This window comes from Sylvia atricapilla, chromosome 24, assembly GCF_009819655.1.
Source record: "Sylvia atricapilla isolate bSylAtr1 chromosome 24, bSylAtr1.pri, whole genome shotgun sequence".
Taxonomy (NCBI): Eukaryota; Metazoa; Chordata; class Aves; order Passeriformes; family Sylviidae; genus Sylvia; species Sylvia atricapilla.
Window position 1 is genome coordinate 94,260 of NC_089163.1, and position 16,570 is coordinate 110,829.

Sequence of the window (16,570 nt, forward strand, 5' to 3'; positions counted from 1 at the left end):
CCCAAGATATACATGTTAAATCCATCCCTGTGCTCCCAATTCTTGCCTTTACCCATCCCACCAGCCCTGTGGGACAAAGCCAGGACCACAGCCACCTCACACTGTGAGGACAGAAACCCACAGCATGTTCTTCCTGCCTCCCTGCTCAGTGACCCTGGAGCTCATTACCATCTGAACCATGGGATGAATGAAAAACCATTAATTCCCTCCTGGGCACTTTTACAAGGCTCTTGATGAAATGTCTGGATGCTTCAGCACTACAGGAGTTTGATGCCAGCAGAGCTCTGCACAGACTGAAAACCCCATCTCCAGGGTTGAACAAACGGCTGGCCTCTCTCCTCCATATCCTGTGTCCCCTGCTCAGTCCCTCTGGAGCCAAATGTACCCAAAATTGCAGCTAATCATCCTCTCTGAGCCAGCACTGTCCCAGGGCACAGGGCAATGAATTAATCCATCCCCAAGGCAAATAGGAGATGGAGACACCCCAAATGCATGTACCCACAGCCTCCACCTCCATCGGGATTCCAGGAAAAATAAGGTTCCTGTTTCTCAGCTTTGCAAACCTTGAAAGGAGGGTGCCCTGCCGGAGGAAGGCAGTCCCACCCCAAGGCTGGAAAGGATCGTTGGAAAGGGGTGGGTGACCCTCAACATCTCAAAGCCCAGCTCTGCTAAGCAGGTGCTGCTGCTGGGTCTGTATTTGCACCTTCACTCTGCAGCATCCCCCTAAATCCCTCAGCCTGCAGCAGTACCCCTCCAAAGCCCCCCAGAAACCCTCTTTAGCGCCCCCAGCATCCCTACTTATTCCCTTCCAAGTATTCCTCCTAAATCCCCATAACACTGATCTCCAAATCCCTTCTTAGCATTCCCACATCATTCTCCCCGCAGCGCCCCTCCAATTCCTTCCGTCACCACACAATATCCCTCTTGAATCCCCCTGCAACATCCTCCCAGACTTTTTCAGCACCCCCAAACCCATCCGGCACCCCTTAATCCCACAACACATAGTGAGGAGAGTGAAGGAGAGGAAGAAAAAGCAGAGGGCAAGGGGGAACTGGAGATCCCCCTGGCTTTGCTTTGTGGACAAGGGGGCTGTTTGTCCCCCTGCTTTCTTACAGACAAAGAAAACTCAAAACAGTCATAGTGCCGGGGTCCATCGCACTCCCCCCGAGTCCGGGGACCCTTGCCGGCTCCGGCCATGGGCGACAGGCAGGGATGGAGAGTGGGGGGGGGGGGGAGGCAGGGAGCGGGAGGAGCTGGAGGGAGAGACAGGGATTAGGAAGGCAAGCAAGGAGGGGAGGTAGAGGCAGGCATGGGGGAGAGCAGGGATCAGGCAGGGGCTAAGAACCGGGAGGGGAGGCTGGCAGGGATGGGGACAGGAAGCGACAGGCTTGAAGGCAGGGGGAGCCGTGGAAGCGGGGCTCAAGGAGGGATCTGTGGGGGAGAAAGACAGGGATGGAAGCATGGGGACAGGAAGACAGGGATGCGGGGAAAACAAGAGCCATAGAGGGAAGATAAGGACCTGCTGAGTGGAGAAATGCAGACAGCGACCGAGGCGGAGGAAGGCGGGGACGTGGCGAGGAGACAGGTAAGGAGCAAGGGAAAGAAGAGCTGGCAGGGATCTGGGGAGCAGGCAGGGAGCGGGAGGGGTGCAGACAGGCGGGGGGGCGGGCGGGCGGGCGAGCAGGGCCGCCCCCGGCCCCACGTGGCTTGGGGGACACGCGGGTTTATAAAGCATTCCCGGCCCGCGCGAGTGAGGGAGGCGGCGGCGGCACCGGCGGGAGCGGGGCACGAACCCGCCGTGCTCGGATGCGCCCGGCGGTTCCAGCAGGGCCACGGCCGTCCGCGGGCCATGGAGCTGCCTATGGATGTGACAATGGACGTGGAACTGCCCTCGATGCTGCCCACGGCCACTGCCACCTCCTGGGACAACGGCACCGCCTGGACCTCCCTGCCCGGACAAGGGGTCAATGACACGGGTCCGCACAGGGCCAAGAACGCTACATCCATCCTCATCGCCATCGTCATCACTGCGCTGTACTCCGTGGTGTGCGTGGTGGGCCTGCTGGGCAACGTACTGGTCATGTACGGCATCGTCAGGTGAGAGCCGGGCACCCCAGCCACTGCCCACGAGGGGTGGGGGGGTGCAGGGAGCACTTCGAGGGGGCTCTTTGGGTGAGTGGGCATCGAGTGTGAGAGCACCAATGGAGCCAGGTTGTGCCAGGGGTTAGTGTGCAGCACATGGAAGATGTGAGATGGTAACTTTGAGTGTGCACCAGGAGTGGGTGTGCATTAGGGGTGAGTGTGCACAGGGTTGAGACAGGATCAGGAGGGAATTTGCACTAAGAGAAAGTGCGCAAGGGGTGAATGTGTGCTGTGTGTCAAACAGCAGAAGTAAGTGTGCACCAAGAGTGAGTGTGCACCACAGGGTGTGAGTTTGCCCCAGGTGTGAGTGTGCACCGAGTGTGAGCCAGCAGCAGGAGGAGGGTTGTGGGTATGCACCGGCTGCTTGCGTGCAGGCAGGATCGGCACGGGTGTTCCTGGCGGGTGTAATGTGTGTGAGCAGTACGTGTGCAAGCTGTGCAAGTGTGTGGGGGGGATGCAGGTGCTGTGCAAGGCGTGAAAGCAGAAGCCGTGTGTGCCTGGAGTACCTTGGGGAGTGCAAAGGAGCTGTGTTGGGAGGGGTGGGGGCATGAGGGACACAGCACGACCCCAAGCGGGTGCCCCTTGTCATTTGAGAGGAAGAGAAGCCGCAGGGGTGGTCACGCTGCGGGCTGGGAGCTGCCCTGTTTGCAGGGTGGGTCCAGTCCCGCCCCCCCACACACAGCCAGCGGCTGGTGGGTTCCCACTGCTGCCACCCCACTCCATCAGTGGGAATTACCCATCTAGCCAATTCCCAGTTCCTTCTTGTGCCTGCACCTCCTGCAGCTGCCTGATTTCTGTTTTTCTCTAACAAAGAGCAGAAAGCGCATGGCCCAGCCCCATCTCCCACAACAGCTGAGCTGTCCTCTGGTCCCCTCAATGTGGGGTACCATCTCCAGCAGCCGAGAGACCTACTTTGCTCCATCCAAGACCTTAGCACCTGTGGTGAGGCTTTCCCTGGGCAGCAACAGGGTCTCTCCACGCCAGGACAAGCAACATGACCCAAATGCCCCCCCATTTTCAAGATAGGGCATGGCAAGATGCTGCTGTATCTAGACAGGCACTTGTGCTATGATACAAAATCTCATCAGTCCCTTTGTCTGAGACACTGGTTGGTCCTGCCTGGATAAGATGGGTTGACATGGAAAACAGGACCATAAAGCCAAGTCTTGAAAAGCTCAGGACCAGTGTGAGCAGTGAGGGCTGACAGAGCTCCTCCACAGCCCTGCCGGCAGCAAAGGATGGGGTGGTGCTCACAGTCTCACTCTGTGAGGATGCAGACTCCAACACCTCCAGCCTGGCAGGAAGGAGCAGAAGGGTCTCACGGGGTACCTGGGCTTCATAGCCCCTCCCTCTGCAATGAGGGGGCTTGGTCCTCATGGTCCAGAATTTGTGGGGTAATTCCAATTCCCATTGCCTCAGGTGGTGCCTGTAATCCCAGCTTGGCCCAAAAGCCTAGAGCCAAACCAGAGCTGGTGGCTGGATTTAAACAAACCCCTCCAATTCAAATTTTTTTAACCATTTCCACCCTCATTTCCCCATCCCTTTCAGTCCATTGCTATTGTTACAGGAGGTCAGCACAGCCTGGCTCTGCCTGCACACAAATGAATGTGGTGACTCACCGGAGGGAAGGAAACCATGCTGCAACATGTCCATGAGCCACCCTGGAGTGCCCATTGCCCTGATATCAGGCTCTGCTGCCCCTGCTCCCCGCTTTCTGTGGGGCTCTGCTGGGTGTTTTTAACCATCTTAAGAGGGTGGGCAGTGGGGAGTGGGATGTGGGGAGTAATTCGCTGACCCAACCTGACCCCTAATGGAACTTTTAGCCACTCGAAGTGGCATTAAAAATGAGTCCTGGTCTGAAAAAGCAAATTGAGGTAATTGTGGCAGAGATAGATGCCATGAGCAATGTCAGGATGAGGGGTGAATGTTATTAGACCTCCTCCAGCTGGTTCTGCTCAGAGGAGAGGGAAGGCATTTTAAAGAGAGTGATTTCATGTGCAAACAACATCCTCCCTATTTTACTCACTGAGTAACTGCATGTTAGCCAGGCTTTAGCAAGCCTGATAACCACAGATCCCATCACCACAGCTTCTAGCCCCCCCATTTTCCAACTAATTCTGGAATTAAACACAGAATCACAGAGTGGTCTGGGTTGGGAATGACCTTATAGACCAACTTGTTCCACTACCCTGCCATAAGCAGGGTTGCCTTCCACTAGACTAGGTGGCTCCAAGCTCTGTCCAAGCTGGCCTTGAACACTCCAGGGATGGGGAATATCTCCCATGAAATCAGCAAATATCATCCTCCAAGGCCCTGGAACAGCAGGGGCTGGAGGGACATGTGCTTTCCCCCCTTCCATGGCCAAAGCTACCTGGAGTCCTTGTCAGAGTTGGCCCATGTCAAAGGGTTTAGGCCAGGGCTAGGGGAGACCTGTGTCTGTGCCAGAAAGGGCTATGGGATGGGATCAGCTCAGATTTGGCCATGGAGATTCTGGGTGTTTGCTTTGTGCTCTTTTCCTAGTGTCACCTCTCAGTGGCCTTGGGTGTCCAGGCAGTCTGAAAGCATGGCTGGAGCACATCCTGGGGTGTATATAGCTCTGTGAATGGACACAGCATGACCTGAGCACAGCCAAACTCCAAATAAATCCCTCTTCAGAGCAGCCAAACCAATCCACACCCCTGGAGGGAACCCAGCACCCTCCCCACCACAGCTCTGACCAGCACTGCCATGCCCACTGCATTGTCAGATGCTTTTGAAAATACTCCTGGAAGCAATTTGCAGCTGTGAGCTTGGGGCTGGAAGTGCAGCATCCCCACCAAGCCCATCAGCCTCCCACCAGCTCCCACACGGGCTGCAGGGACAGGTGGGTGCAGGCTTTGTCAAGCCAGGCTCTTTCAGGTGGCAGCTTTTAGCACCTCCAGGAGTTTTTCTTTCACTTATCACTTACTTTTCTTTCACTTATTTATTTTCCAAGAGGTACTTATTTATTTTCCAAGAGGTTTGGAGAGGGGATCCCTACCTGGGAGTCGAGACTGTAATGCAGAGCTGCCCTGTGCTTGCCCCATCCCTTCTCATCTCTTCTCACCATCAACACCTCCCAGATTGTTCTGTTCAAGTGCATAACTTCCCAATCAAGACACTCAATTACAATGGGTTTGGTAGCCTGGGGAGCTCCATCAGCAGCAGCGGATGGTTTGCTCTAATTTGGGCAATAAACCTCTTTCCTGGAGCAGCAGTTTCATTTGCAGCTCAGGAAGGTCACCAGGATGGACACTTCACCCTGTGCAGGGGGTTGAAACCTCAGCCCAAACCTGGAGGGGTCTGAATCTTGCCCCAAAACCCCAGTGCTGTAAGCTAAATTGCCATCCTTATTATCCCAGTCATCCCTATCACCATCCCAAGTCTTTCCCATCATCCCAGTCAACCCCATCATCCCAGTTATGTCCGTCATCATCCAAGTTATCTCTTCTCATCCCATTTATCCCAGTCATATGCATCATCAGAGTCAACTCGTCATCCCAGACATTCCCATTATCATCCCAGTCATCTCCATCATCATCCCAATCATCTCTGTAATCCCAGTCATCCCTGTCACTTCTTTGCCCTCATCAGCCCCATCCTGCCTGGGGATGGGTGGCAGCTCTGGCCCTCCAGTCCCCCACCCCTGGCACATCTGCAGAGGGTTGGGAAGTGCTTACCCAGCACAGCCAAGCACATCTGGCAGACCAGGGAATGAATAACAGATTTTTTTACCATTTTACTCAAAAAACAGAGACCAAAGATGTGTGAATCTAACTGAACTGACTGCTTGCATAGGAGAGGCAAAACCTGACAATACCACAAATTCTCAGCTTTTTGTTTAACCTGGGAGGAAACTTTTCTGCAAAAGCACTTGGAAAATAACACTAAAATGAATGGAAAAGGACTTTTCAAGGACAAGACATTTTTAATGCTATATTTAAATAATAAAAAAAAAAGGAAAGCTCAGCTCAAATATTTCCACCCTTGGGCAATGGGCTGCCATTTGCAGCCATGGTGAAGAAGACAGGAATGCTCTCAGAGCTGGGAGCTGGGTTAAGCTGCTGATTTCTATTTTCTCTCAGAGAGAAATGAGGTTTTCAGCTCCAGTTCCCGCTTCTGTTGACAATAGAACCTGGTGGGTCTGTGTCCCCACCAATACACTCTCCTTACCCTTCTGAGGTGGAGAAAGGATAAGGGGAAGGGACTGGGTACCACCATCAATCCCAGGAGCCTCTTTCCCACACCAACCTGCTGTCCTGGGGCTCCAGCCAGGGCAGGACCACCTGACATGGGACCCACAAAATCCCCCCACCTCAATTTATTCCATGTACCCCTAACATGTGATGAGCTGTGCCAAACATGACAGAATCCTAGAATGCCTTAGATTGGAAGTGACCTTAAAGCCCATCTCATTCCACTCCCTGCCATGGGCAGGGACACCTTCCACTAGACCAGGATGCTCCAAGCCCCAATGTCCAACCTGGCCTGGAACACTTCCAGGGATGGGGTGCCACAGATTCTCTGGGCAATCTGAGTCAGGTTATCACCACCCTCATATCTGATCCAAACCTGTCCTTTGTCAATTTAAAACTGTCTTACCCCTATCACATATGTGAAAAGTCACTTTCTATCTATTTTATAAGTACTCCAAGGAAAACAATCTTTTCATCCCAGCTACAAAGGGGTCAATCTCCCTGCTCTGTGCCTTACCCCAGTGCTGCTACAGGCAGGTTTAGCCATGCACAGAGATGATCTTGTGCAATCTGACCCTGATGTTAATTAGCATGCATCTAAAAAAGCTTGGGGCTGGGGAGGGTGCTCTGAGCAACAGGGATTTGCTGGAAGGGAGCACAGGAAGAGCTGGAGCTGTGCGGTGTAGCCCTGCAAAAAGCAGGGTCTTCCACAGAGCCACTCCCACCCCACACCTTTCAGGGTGCCCAGCGGACCCCTCAGTATCTGTTTCCAAGCCACCACACCATTCAAAGCATCTCTTTGACCAACACTTGCAGGACTGGATGCTCCTGTGACACACAGACACAGACATACACACATCCCTGCTGCTCTGGCATCTGCCATAACTTTGCGTCATCCCTTCAGGAAAGGTTCAGACATGAGGGACCAGGCATTTCTCTAGCCATGGTGTGACAAGAACCAGAAGCAGAGACAGCCCTTCCCAAATGCCCTGGGGGATACAGCCAGGCTTCCCCAAAGGCTCTGGAGCTCCAGGCTGGCTAATTGAGCTGCTTCCAGATGGCCTGTTCCCGGAGCTAATCAATCCAATTTCTGCAAGCAAACTTGACAGGGAAGCAGGCTGGATAATCACAATTTACTGGGTGAAAAATCAGATGAAGGAAGGTTGAGGGGATAAAGGACGTGCAACTGGTTCACAGAAATGGAGCAAATCAATCTCACTGGAGAACTGAGTTCTATGGAAAGTTCTTAATTTCTTCAAATAAAAGAGGCATGGAATGAGTGTCACCTTCCTGGTCAGGTGCAGGAAAACCTCTGTGGTAGGGGCCAAGCCATGCTCTGCAGGTCCCAGCTCAGCACATAGGAATGTCATCCCTTGCTCAGGTACCAGGATGTGGTGTGTGGCTCCCTGCCCATGGCTGAGGAGTGGAATGAGATGAGCTTTAAGGTCCCTCCTAGCCCAAACCATTTTGGGATTCTGTGTTTTTATGACTGCAACACACAAGAACACAAGTATAGAATCATAGAACGGCTTGGGTTAAAAGGGACCTTAAAGCTCCTCCAGTGTAGGCAAGTCCGCAGACGGCTGGGACAAGGAATTCTGCCAACTTGTATTTTCTAGAATATGTGGCTTTATTGCAAGGGTCGTGGGTAAAAAGGCCTTGCCTTCAGCCACCAGTCTGGGCTGAAGAGAAGTCCCAAAGAGAGAGGGAGAAAGAACAGGAGGATATGGGCTAAGTGAGGAGGGAGCGAGAGAGCAAAGTGGCAGGGGGAAGAGAGTAAGAGAGAGCAAGAGTAGAGGGAAGAGGAAGGGTAAGAGCGAGCTAAGAGCAGCGGGAAGGAGAGGAGGAAGAGGTAAGAGGAGGAAGAGGTAAGAGGAGGTAAGAGATAAGAGGAGGTAAGAGAGTGAGGTCTTTGTTACAATACACTATATCTCCTTTTGTGATGAATATTCTAATTTGCAGTGACCAACCAACACAAGACACAAAATCCTATAGAATCTACATATGGCCTATAAGAACTACTATATTACCATACTGTGTTATATTTTAAACTCTAAAAACTACTCTTTAAACTTCTGTTTTGCTACATTGCCCTTTGGATCCCTTAACCAGCAGAAAGGGTTCTGCTGAATCAGGAGGTATTCTCCTTCAGCTAGCTAGACTATTGTTTTCAGGTTATATAGTAACTAAAACTTAGTATCCTACAGCTCAAAGTAAGCTTTCATTTCTATCCCCATTATAGGTTTCATATTTTCAGATTCTTTTGCTAAGCAATCATATTTATAAGGTTTCCCTGATTCATCCTCCCCAACACTCCAGTTCCACCCCCTGCCATGAGCAGAGGCACCTTCCACTAGACCAGATTGCTCCAAGCCCCATCCAGCCTGGCCTTGGACACTGCCAAGGATCCAGGGGCAGCCACAGCTGCTCTGGACAACTTGTGGCAGGGCCTCACCACCCTCCCAGTGAAGGATTTCTTCCCAATATCCCATCTAATATCCTGTCACTCCAGGTCCTTGTAAAGAGCCTCTCCCCATGTTTCTTGTGGGCTCCTTCAGGGACTGGAAGGCCACAATTAGGTCACACCAAAATTTGTCTTCCCCATGCTAAGCAATCCCAATTCTCTCAGCCTTTCCTCACAGCAAAGGTGTTTCATCCCTCTAGTCATCTTGGTGGCTTCCCCTGGACTTGCTCCATCAGCTCCATGTCCTTCCTCTGGTGCACCTGGAAAGCTGCTGAGCACATTGGTGCTGCAGAAGGGTTCATCACAACATTTTTGCCCACCAAGGCTGGTGTCACCTCGTGAGCAAACAGCCTGTGCTCCCTCCTAATTACATCAAGTGCCCTGACCACCTGTAACATATCCTTTCTCTGCCACCCCCAGATACACCAAAATGAAGACAGCCACCAATATCTACATCTTCAACCTAGCACTGGCTGATGCACTGGCCACCAGCACCCTGCCCTTTCAGAGTGCCAAGTACCTCATGGAGACCTGGCCCTTTGGGGAGCTGCTCTGCAAGGTCGTGCTCTCCATTGACTACTACAACATGTTCACCAGCATCTTCACCCTCACCATGATGAGTGTGGACCGCTACATCGCCGTGTGCCACCCAGTCAAGGCCCTGGACTTCCGCACACCAGCCAAAGCCAAGATCATCAATGTCTGCATCTGGGTGCTCTCCTCCCTCATTGGGGTGCCCATCATGGTCATGGCGGTCACCAAGTCAAAAGGCAAGTGTCTCTGGGTACACATCCCTCCTGTCCCATCAGTTCATCACAGGGGTGACCTGGCAAAGTCAACCTCTGGTCCTGTAGGTCAGTGATGGGCACCTCTCCATGACACCATAAATGTGCCCTTGTCTTGGAAAAAGCACTGTGGTGTAATTTCCCATCTTGGAAACTGTCCTAGAAATTGTCCTCCCTTCCCCTTAAGGGTAGGGATCCTACATCTTTCCCCATCCTGAGTCCAATCAGTTCCTCTCCCCACCTCCTGGGATGCAAATCAGGTGCCAAAAAAAGGGAAATCAGGTGCCCCAAGGATGCTGCAAAGTCTCCAAGTGGCCTACACTAAGATCTGCAGCTCCTGTATGGGGATGCTGCCCCTTGGCTGCTAGGGAAGCTCTGGGCATCTCGAGGAAGTGGACAGATTGCAGTGGAGGATGACATGGAGATATCCACCATGGGGGTTGGGAGAAGGCAGGATTGGCCTTGAATGGCCCAGGAGGCTGTGCAGGGAAAAGGTTCCAGGGTCATTGCATCCACTGCATTCCCTCAGTGTCTTGTGGACAGGGGTCTGATGGCACAGAACTCCTGGGGAACCTCTGCCAAGAGCAGGCAGGTAGGAAAGCATCTCTGGGGTTTTAACAAGCCATGACTGAGCAGAAGGCAGAATATTCTCAACAGACACTCCATCAGCTCCATCTTCAACCCTCCTCTCTCCTACAGATGATATGGTCCTGTGCACTCTCCAGTTTCCCGATCCTCCCATCTACTGGGACACCGTGACCAAGATCTGTGTCTTCATCTTTGCCTTCCTGGTCCCCATTTTGGTCATCACCATCTGCTATGGGCTGATGATCCTTCGCCTGAAGAGTGTCCGGCTCCTCTCAGGCTCTAAGGAGAAGGATCGCAACTTGCGGCGCATCACGCGCATGGTGCTGGTGGTGGTGGCAGCCTTCATCATCTGCTGGACACCCATTCACATCTTCGTCATCATCTGGACGCTGGTGGACATAGACAAGAAGAACCCCTACGTGGTGGCCAGCCTGCACTTCTGCATCGCTCTGGGGTACACCAACAGCAGCCTCAACCCCGTCCTTTATGCTTTCCTGGATGAAAACTTCAAGAGGTGCTTCCGGGAGTTCTGCCTGCCTTTCCGAGCCCATGTGGACCAGAACAGCTTCTCCCGCGCCAGGAACACCACGCGGGAGCACGTCTCCACCTGCACCCCTTCTGAAGCCCGCAACAAGCCGGCATGACTAGGCGTGGGCAGCCCTCAGCGGGGCTGCCGACGACACAGAGCAGATGAGATGCGCTCAGAAGTCACCCAGGTCACCACCACAGAATTGTAGCAAAATGGTGGCTCGGGTGCTGCTCAGTAGCACTGCTGGGTTTGCCTACAGATTGACTGCAAAAACTTTTTTCATCCTGGGAAAGGATGAAAAAAGGAGAATTGAGACTCACCAAATGATGTAGGGAGAGGACCAGAACAAGAGGCAAGTTGGGCAAAGATGCTCTGCTGCTGCCACCACCTCAACCAACAACACCCAGCAGGGGATGTCACCCTCCAATAGTGGCTTTTGGCAGAGCCCAGGACACCAGAACTGCAATGTCCACATGCTTCTGCCCCTGCACGGGCCAGGATGATAACACAAACACTCACATGGCAGAAGGGAACTGTACCAGGAAGTAATCATAGGATCACAGAATCATTCAGGCTGGAAAAGCCCTCCAAGATCATCAAGTTCAACTGGTCTTCCACCACTGCCAAGGCCACCACTAGCCCATGTCCCGAAGTGCCACATCCACATAGTGATGGTTAAATCTCTCCAGTGATGGTTACCCCACCATTGCCCTGGGCAACTGTGCCAGGGCTGGACAACCCTTTCAAGGAAGAAATGTTCCCTAATATCCAGCCTAATCCTCCCCTGGAATGACCTGAGGCCATTTCCTCTGCCACATCATGGGACCTCATTCCATCCCCCTCTGAGCTGTGTCCAAAAGACAACCAGAGATGGGAAGATAAACTTATGCCACTGTTTTCAAAAAGCTCCAGATCCATAGTAAAAACTCTTCTGGAGTCCCTCAAACTGGGATTACTTCCAGAAAAAGCTTTCTACTGTTAATGTCATTACTGCGTTATTCAGAGACCTCTGACTGCAGCTAAGGCTGTCCTGAACATGGATGTGGTGCTAGGAATATGGCTATGTCCAGGGGATGGAGCAGGGCACGTTTGAAGCTTACCCCTATATCCATGTTCCAATACCAAATTAGCAGGGTGGCAGGGCACTGACAAAGTCATTAAGCCCAAGAAGAACCTCGTTAAGGGAGTAATTGTGGGAACTCCAGTTGTTTCTCACAGTGCTAAAGTAATTGGGATGGAATAACAGGCTGCACCAAGGGCTTTCACTCCACTGCCCATCAGGAAAAGAATGAAGAACAGCACCACTCAGATTTCCATAGCAGAGACAAAAAGGGTAGGATGGGGTTGTGTTTTGTTGTTTTTTTTAAGAAGATCTCAATAATAACACCTCAATTTCACAATTCCCTAAGCAGGGACAGAGGTTGTGCAGATACCTAGAAAGGACCCACAGCCCCCAGGAGGCAGAGATTTGAGGATTTTAGCTCTCATCTGGATGGAACAGCATCCCTCCAAAGGGATAGCTGAACTTCAACTCCCAATACATCCTGCAAGAACCACCATCCAGGGACCTCCTGGATTATCTGCAGCTGAACAATGATTGATGGGTTCTCCTGCTCCCTGAAGAGCCCCTCCAGCCCGCACCACATTCATGAGCCACCACTTTTCCTTCCTCTCATCTTCCCACTGTCATTGCCAGGCAGTCAGCCAGTGCAGAGAGGAGGATGCTCAGAGGAAGTAGTAACAGCATTGAGAGAATGAATTAATACAGCTGGAGGAAGCAGGCGAGCGCCCAAATGCACCTGAGGCTCATAAGCTGGGTTTCTCCAGTTGTATCAATTAAACCTAATAAAAGCCATTACCTCGCCTCACTAGCCCCACCTTTCTCCAGCCCTCTCTCTTAGAAAGACAGAGCCCACAAGGCAGACGAAACCAATTTCTCTTTCAAAGGAATCAAATACGGTGACATTGCCTAATGGGGTCTCAAATCAATTGTGCCAATGGATGTGAGTGATCCTCCCCATCTGCTTGCATCATGTCATTGTGCCACAGGCAAAAGCCATGTCCAGTTGCTGTATCCAACTGGACATCTCCAGTACATGTCCGAGGCTCTTCAGAATCCCACTGCAGGCATTAGCAGAGTCCTGGACTACTGGCGTGGCCACACTTGGGCTCCTCACCCCTGCTACCACAAGCCTATCTGCTCATGAAACATCACATAAGGGAACGCACTATCAGTTCCAGCACAGGAAGTGGGGGGAAATCTCTAGGATCACATAAAGCTGAGCTTCAGCTCTGTGAGAAGAGGAACTAAAGTATCCAGAAGGAGTTGGAGACCATCCTTCAGCTCTCCACCTCTACCCACCCTGGGGCAGAAACCCCAGCAGCATGTGGTGGGTTTGGAGCTGGTTCATGGTGAGGACCCAGCCATGGTGGGATTTCAGGATGTCCCACCAGGCTGGATGTTCCTGCAGGGGTGGGATGTCCCATGCTGTGGAGCAAGACATTTTGGAGTTCACTCCAAGCTCCAGCATGAAGCTGAATACCAGCTTGATATCTCAAATTGTGGGGCACTCCTAAAATATGTGATGACCCCATACCGTTGATACCTTCAAGCTGTCTTAACCAGTGCCTCAGTATGCCATGAAAACCAACGCCGTGGTCAAGGCTGGGAATGGCACAATGGAGAGCAGTGTTTCCCACAACAGCACATCAGGAAATGGGGCACACAGGAAGTGAACCCCAGCATCAGGGATGGAGCATCCTTGCCCTGGCACAGCCCCATCAAGAACATGTCATTGTGTTGTGGGGGCCAAGAACCTCCCACCTGTGAGTGCTGGGAGCTGCAGGTTGACTTGAGGCTTCACAAGCAACTTGGCCACCCCACAAAGCTCAGCCCCTATTTTTCCCATTCTCACAGGGCCTTTTTTTCATCTGCCGGATTCCTAGTCTGCTGGAAAATGTGACTGCCATGGCCTTGAAGTGGGTTAAATGCTTCAAGTCATTACTTTTTAAAATGCCACCATGCTTGGGCAGAGCTTGGAGCCCAGGACACAGCAAAGAGTGGCTTTCCTCAGCTTCAGGTTTGATGACCTAAAGAAAAACAGAATATTCTTGGGAAAAATGGGCCAGATCATACAGGCTGACCTGGACCTCAATCATCCCATTCTGGCAGCATCACAGCAGGGATTTGGGGGCTAATTCAGCTGCTTCTCACCTGAAAAACAGCTCCTCCAGCCCCTTGCCTGGGCTGGGAAACTGGGGACAAATCCTAGTTCAGGGAAACAGCACTGGGAGATCCTGCCCAGACTTGAGTCCTGCTGTAGCCAGGATACTTGGAGGGAACTCTTTGTGTACTTCTATAAATATTTATGTATGACTATCACTGTATGAAATTAAAGTGACCCCAAGGCCTCCCATCACAACCTCCCTACAGCAGCTGCTCCATGTGTGATGGAACTGAATATGCCGGAACCCTAGCATCTCACAAAGTACTTCAGCCACTGTTTCCAGCTCCAACTGTTGGGATTTTTGCCTTACTGTGGCATTTCTGTACAGGAACCCTGCTTTCTAAAATAATAAAGTAAAATAAAATCAGAGATAGGAAGCAGTTTCTAGCTCTCCTGTGACTCCCAGGTATCAAAAATGAGCAGGGTCTGGCTCAGGGGAGTGGTCTGGGGAGTGATGAAACTAACTCTAAATTTACTCTTCCCTATGAGGGTGATGAGGCCCTGGTACAAGCTGCCCAGAGAAGCTGTGGCTGCTCCATCCCTGGCAGTGCCCAAGGCCAGGTTGGACATTTGGGCTTGGAGCACCCTGGAATAGCAGAAGGTGTCCCTGTCCATGGCAAGGGTTGGGACTGGATGGGCTTTAGGGTTTCTTCCAACCCAGGCCATTCCATGATTCCAAGTTCTAAAAACTCACCTGGACTTTGAAAAACTCGGTTTTGTGAACCCCCAAAACCCTTTAGCTGGGATTGTCTGCAAGCCCTAGTCACCAAAAACCTCTTCTGACACGGTCATCAAGATACTATTTTAAAAGCCTAGCAGCTCAAATTCTGGCCCAAATTACATTTGTAATTGAAATGTAAATGAGGATTTAGCAAAAAAGCAACAGAAATTGGTGTTGCAGCCTGTAACTTTGCTCGGGATTAATGAGACTTTGGATTTTAAGGTATTTATCACTTCTGCTGTGTAGGTTTCTTAGTTCATAAAGGAAGGGAAACCATAAAGAGCACAGAGGGTATGTGAAAACCAGATTTCCAGCCTGGGGGTGTTGTTTAGCCAGGGCATCACTGCTCCAGCACTACTCAAGGACTTCTCTACATTACCCAGCACCCTGGGAAAAATGAGCCAGGCACTGATTCTGGTGATTTCACAGCCCAGTTAAACTAGCAGCCAGCCCAGATTAATTATATGGCAACCTGTGCTAGCACACACCAACCTGCTATTTCCAGGGATGTTTGCAGCCCAAAATCGTGTGTTATTGCAGGAAACATCCTTTCTCCCATTTTTTTTCTTTAGTTAATCCACCAAATAATGAACCCTGATACATTAAGCTTGTGATTAATTGTGATGATGCCAGTTTCTTTGTCTGAAGGTTTAGGCTGACTTTGGAATTGCATTAATATGCGGATGGAAATGAATGGATCTGGTTTTCTTGGGGAGGACAGGAGCAAGATCTCCCAGCTTCCTTATCACAGAGCAGCCTGGAGTGGACCCAGGCTCTCAGCCTGACAGAGATGTTTGTCTTGCAATTGATCATTTAACAGGGGAAAAAAAATCACTATGAATAATTCCTAGAGGATTTTTTTTCTCCTTTCAGAGTTACAAATTCTGCTTAATTTGTACTGTTTTATTCTCTGAGCAAATGGGACCAGGAGGAACATGCAGAGAGGGGATGGGGGCTGGCTGGGATCCTGTGTGAGCACTGGGGCTCCTCCAGGCAGGGACAGAGCCAGGATTCCCTTCCCCAGCTCCCAAGCATTGTGTGAGCCATATGAGACTTTCCTTATTTTTGCCCTTTTCTAATAGGAGAGGAATCAGGACTTCAGCAGTTTGGGGAGGGGGCAGAGACATCCTCACATCACAATTTCAGCCCAATTCTCATCCCAAAGAAACCCAAGACACACTTCTACCAGGAGCCACACCTGAGCACTGCACGTGCCAGTTATGCTGGGATATACTGGTCAGGTATCAGCCTTAATAATGGGATTCAGAGAGAGACAGTCCAGTACAATGACCTAACTGTTGCTTGCAGACCTGTCATTAAACCCCATCACAGGCAGCTTGGCCATAATTAAAGCTCACTTCCTCTTCCAGGCAGTAAAGGAAAAACAAGAAAACAATCTCAGTATCCTCCAAACCCTCCTGAAGATACAATTCCCTCTCTGCAGATTCTGCAGCACCACTGCATAGGCAGATTTTTTCTATCTAAAACAGCAACATGTTAAAAAACATGAAAAAAATCCCTCACAAACAACAATCAAGGTGCTTTTATTCTGGGCTCAAAAGATCTTCACACCACCAGGCCTCATCCTCCATGGATGTAAAGCCCCCAAATTCCACTTTCCCAGCTTTTGTCTGTAAATCAAAGGCCTTTTATGCACTTCCAATAGCAACAGATGGAGACCATAGTGTGAGATTGGAGCTGCCAACTGGTGATGAGGGAGGGTCTGGAGGTGTCGGCACTGGTCTCCACCGTGGACTGAGGCCGGACCCTGACACAGCCAGGGGTCTGCTACACAGGACCCAAATTCCTTTTCCTCATCCTCAAACGCCCCCAGTTCACTCTGTGAGCACAAAATCTCGATGAGACATTTCCCTTTCCTCAATTAAGCTGTTTTCCTTAG

The 16,570-nt window shown here is 51.2% G+C and overlaps 2 protein-coding genes across 2 annotated transcripts in view; both read left to right on the top strand.

Annotated features, from left to right (window-relative positions):
* Window positions 1–16,570, top strand: part of ASAP3 (ArfGAP with SH3 domain, ankyrin repeat and PH domain 3) — a 191,185-nt gene that overhangs the window by 39,858 nt on the left and 134,757 nt on the right. The gene's annotated exons all lie outside the window — the stretch shown is intronic.
* On the top strand, window positions 1,401–11,226 carry OPRD1 (opioid receptor delta 1). Its single transcript, XM_066335002.1, has 3 exons — window positions 1,401–2,097; window positions 9,241–9,590; window positions 10,305–11,226. Exons 1-3 carry the CDS (start codon window positions 1,535–1,537, stop codon window positions 10,835–10,837), a joined length of 1,446 nt encoding a protein of 481 aa, XP_066191099.1. The 5' UTR covers window positions 1,401–1,534; the 3' UTR covers window positions 10,838–11,226.